Below are 2,998 nucleotides of genomic sequence, written 5' to 3'. Positions count from 1 at the left end.
GGGGGTGGAGGAGGAGGGCGGGGGGGGTAAGGGGAAAGCTGGGCGGGGTGAGGGAGGGGGGAGGAGGCCGGGGCGGGCGTGGGGGGCGGGGCTGTGCTCGTTTCCGCGGCTGCGCCCCCAGCACGCGCTCGCGGACCAGGGCCGGGCGGACTCGGGGACCGGCGGAGGACGCCGGCCGCGCCCGGCCCGAGGCTGGGGGAGCGGGGCGCTGGCGCGCAGGATCAGGCGCGCTGAGGACCCCAGGCCCGGCTGGGCCAAGGTAAGCGGTGGCCGCGGGGCGGGGACGCGCGGGGCGCGGGGAGACGCCGGCGGGGACCTGTCGGAGCCTTTGTCTGCGGCGCGCGGCCCCCCAAACCCTCCCGCCCGCTCGGGCGCTGCTCCCCCTACCCCGCCGGCCCCTATCCCGGGAACCCGAGGCGACCTCCGCTGTGTTCGGAGCGGCCCGGCCCCCTCCGCCCGGCGACCAGCGCGGACCCGGACCCCGGGGCCCGACCGTGCGGGGTCTCGGCGCCACCGCCTCCCCGGGCACCGCGCGGGGGACCTCCCTCCCGAAGTTCTTCCCCGGACCCCCCGTCGCCCCCTCTGCCCGCGCCGGCCCCCTCCTAGTTCTCGGAAAAGCGGCTGGGAGAGGCGGAGCCTGGGGTCCGGGGTCACCTCGGGGCGGCTCCGGGGTTCTGCCCTTTGTCCGGGGGCTCAGGTCTGCGAGCCAACTTCGCGGCTGATGGGGCCGAGGAGGGGGCGCAGAAAAGTGCGGGGACCGGTCCGGGGAGGGCGGTGGGCCGGGGGCCAGCCTGTGGCCCCTGCATGCCCTGGTGCCTTGGGGCTGCAGGAAGGGGGTGGCCGGAGGGGCTTGGAACCCACCATCCTGCCGACAGGAGTCGGAGCAGCTTAGACTCACTGGGCTGCTGAACGGGCAGCAGACACATCGTTAGCCCCGGTTAGTCGGTTAACCGGGACTGGGGGTGTCCTAGGCATCAGGGACGGTGGCTGAGCCAGGAGTGCGAGCCCAGGCCGGCTTTCCAGGTGGAATTCGGTTCCCCTGGTCCTGCCTGGCTGGCCAGAGGAGCGGGGCCCCAGAATGAGGCCAGCGCTTCGTGGTGCCCCCGGCCACGTTCAGAAGCGCGGTGCACTGCAGGCCCCGCTGAAATGGGAGGAGCCGGAGGGGGTCACTGGACCAGGCTCCAGTCTGAGCCTTATGACCGCCCCCCCACTTGACTTCTTTGTGCCTCAGTCACCCTCCCTGCAGAATGGTGGGAGACCTTGACCAGACGCAGTGGCTCACTCTTGCTATCACAGCTCTTTGGGAGGCTGGAGCTGAAGGATCATCTGAAGCCAGGAGTTCAAGACTAGCTTGGGCAACAGAGCAAGACCCCACCTCCAAAAAAAAAAAAAAAAAAAAGCAGGGGGAGGGGTGGGAGCCCTGCTTTGCCCACAGCAGTGTTTTTTAAGTGGCAGCTTGTGCAACTGTTGAATGCCTACTGTGTACAACCGAGCCTACCCCACCAGCCACCCACCCAGTCCCTGTTTGTGACATAAGGTCACCCTCCTCCTCCTCTATTGAGTTGTGAAGTAGGGCAACAGACCTGAGGGGTGGCCTCAAGGCCAAAGAAATGACTTGTGTCATTTCTTGCGGCCCCCTGGGGTGGGCATTGAGGGGTCCTGGCAGCTCAGAGTGGAGGAGCAGGGCCAAGACCTGTACCTGCTGGGACTGTTAAGCACTGTGCATGTCGTTAAATTTAATTAAGGGGGGCAGGGCAGGAGGGGACGATGGGGGTTGGCCCGGGCTGCCTCCCAGAGCCAGGAGAAGCTTGGATGCTGGGGTTTGGGGAGGACAGAGATGGAAGCCTCTGGCCCAGGAGAGGTGGGGGTAGCAGCTGCCGCAGGCATCCCACCCCCTCCACTATGGGGACAGTGGCTGGCCAAGCTGGGCAGTGTGGGTGGCAGCTGCCCACCTTGCCAAATGAGCCAGAAGGACAGCAGCCGCCTCCTGGCCCGATGCCGAGTGTGTCCGCCTTCCCAGGTGGCGTGGCCTCGGGATGAGGTGGAAACCTGGGCTTTGGCCAGGAGTGTTCGGGGCATGGCAGGCCCAGGGCAGTGTCTCGGGGGCCCTTGCTGAACACGGACCAGGCCTTTCCGGGTTCGGACATCCTCCTGGGCTGAGCAGGCATCCTGAGCAGGTGGCAGGAGGAGCAGCTGATTGTTGTAGACTGTCACCCTGGCACCATCCCCTTCCCTGGCCCTGCAGGCTGAAGAGGGGCCCCAGGGTCTCTCAGCCTTCGCGGACTCTCTGGCTCCTCCCAGCGACTCTTGAGATCAGGCTCATGTGTCCATTTTATAGGCGAGGACAGGTATGTGGGAGCTGGCCCAGGGCCACCCTCATTCAAGAAGCCCAGCCCAGCCCTGGTCTAAGCTGCGCTTCCCCAGCTCCAGATGTGGCAGGAGGGGCCAGGGCTGGCGAAGGGCACTCAGGGGAGCCTTGAGCCTAGAAGCAGAGGTACACTGGGCTTCCCAGACCCCAGAAGTCCAGGACTGCCTCTCCCCTAGTAGTGGGTACCAATCACCTGGGATGGCCCCCAGCTGTCAGGGGCTGAATCTCCCCAGCCCCCCACGACCTGGAAATGGGAAGGCTCTGGCTTCAAAGCCCCAGTGAGGCCCCCAGGCCCGCTTTCAGGCCCCTGTTAAAACTCTTGTAGTGAGCTAGAAGAGGGGGACATGGGGTTACAGGGAGGTGCTTGGTAACTGATAATCAAAACCTGCCTGGAGGCTGGGAAGGGGGTAAGCCGAGGCAGGAGAGCTGGAGGAAATGAGACCCAGGAGATGGGACAAGAGCAGGCAGAGGTGACAGGAGTCAGCCCCAGAGAAAATCAGGGTGGGCCGAGTACAGTGGCTCACACCAGTAATCCCGGCACTTTGGGAGGCCAAGGTGGGAGGATTGCTTTAGCCCAGGAATTCAAGACCAGCCTGGGTAACATAGTGAGACCCCATCTTTACAAAAAAA

The 2,998-nt window shown here is 65.6% G+C and overlaps 1 protein-coding gene across 6 annotated transcripts in view; it reads left to right on the top strand.

Annotated features, from left to right (window-relative positions):
* SLC29A4 (solute carrier family 29 member 4) overlaps positions 1–2,998 on the top strand; it is a 29,719-nt gene that overhangs the window by 8,647 nt on the left and 18,074 nt on the right. For 2 of the 6 annotated variants that reach the window (XM_017533753.2, XM_037740368.1), the window contains exon 1: positions 117–259. The exons of 2 other annotated variants lie outside the window; for them this stretch is intronic. Coding sequence is in view for 1 of the 4 variants with exons in the window: in XM_037740367.1 (XP_037596295.1) it covers positions 2,322–2,348; positions 2,425–2,494 (97 nt within the window). In the remaining 3 variants the exon portion in view is untranslated. Of the gene's footprint in view, positions 1–116; positions 260–2,246; positions 2,349–2,424; positions 2,495–2,998 lie in introns of those variants that run through there. 2 more of the 6 variants (XM_037740367.1, XM_037740370.1) reach the window with 2 other exon arrangements.

This window comes from Cebus imitator, unplaced genomic scaffold, assembly GCF_001604975.1.
Source record: "Cebus imitator isolate Cc_AM_T3 unplaced genomic scaffold, Cebus_imitator-1.0 Scaffold82, whole genome shotgun sequence".
Lineage (NCBI taxonomy): Eukaryota > Metazoa > Chordata > Mammalia > Primates > Cebidae > Cebus > Cebus imitator.
This window is presented reverse-complemented; position numbering and strand designations above follow the sequence as displayed.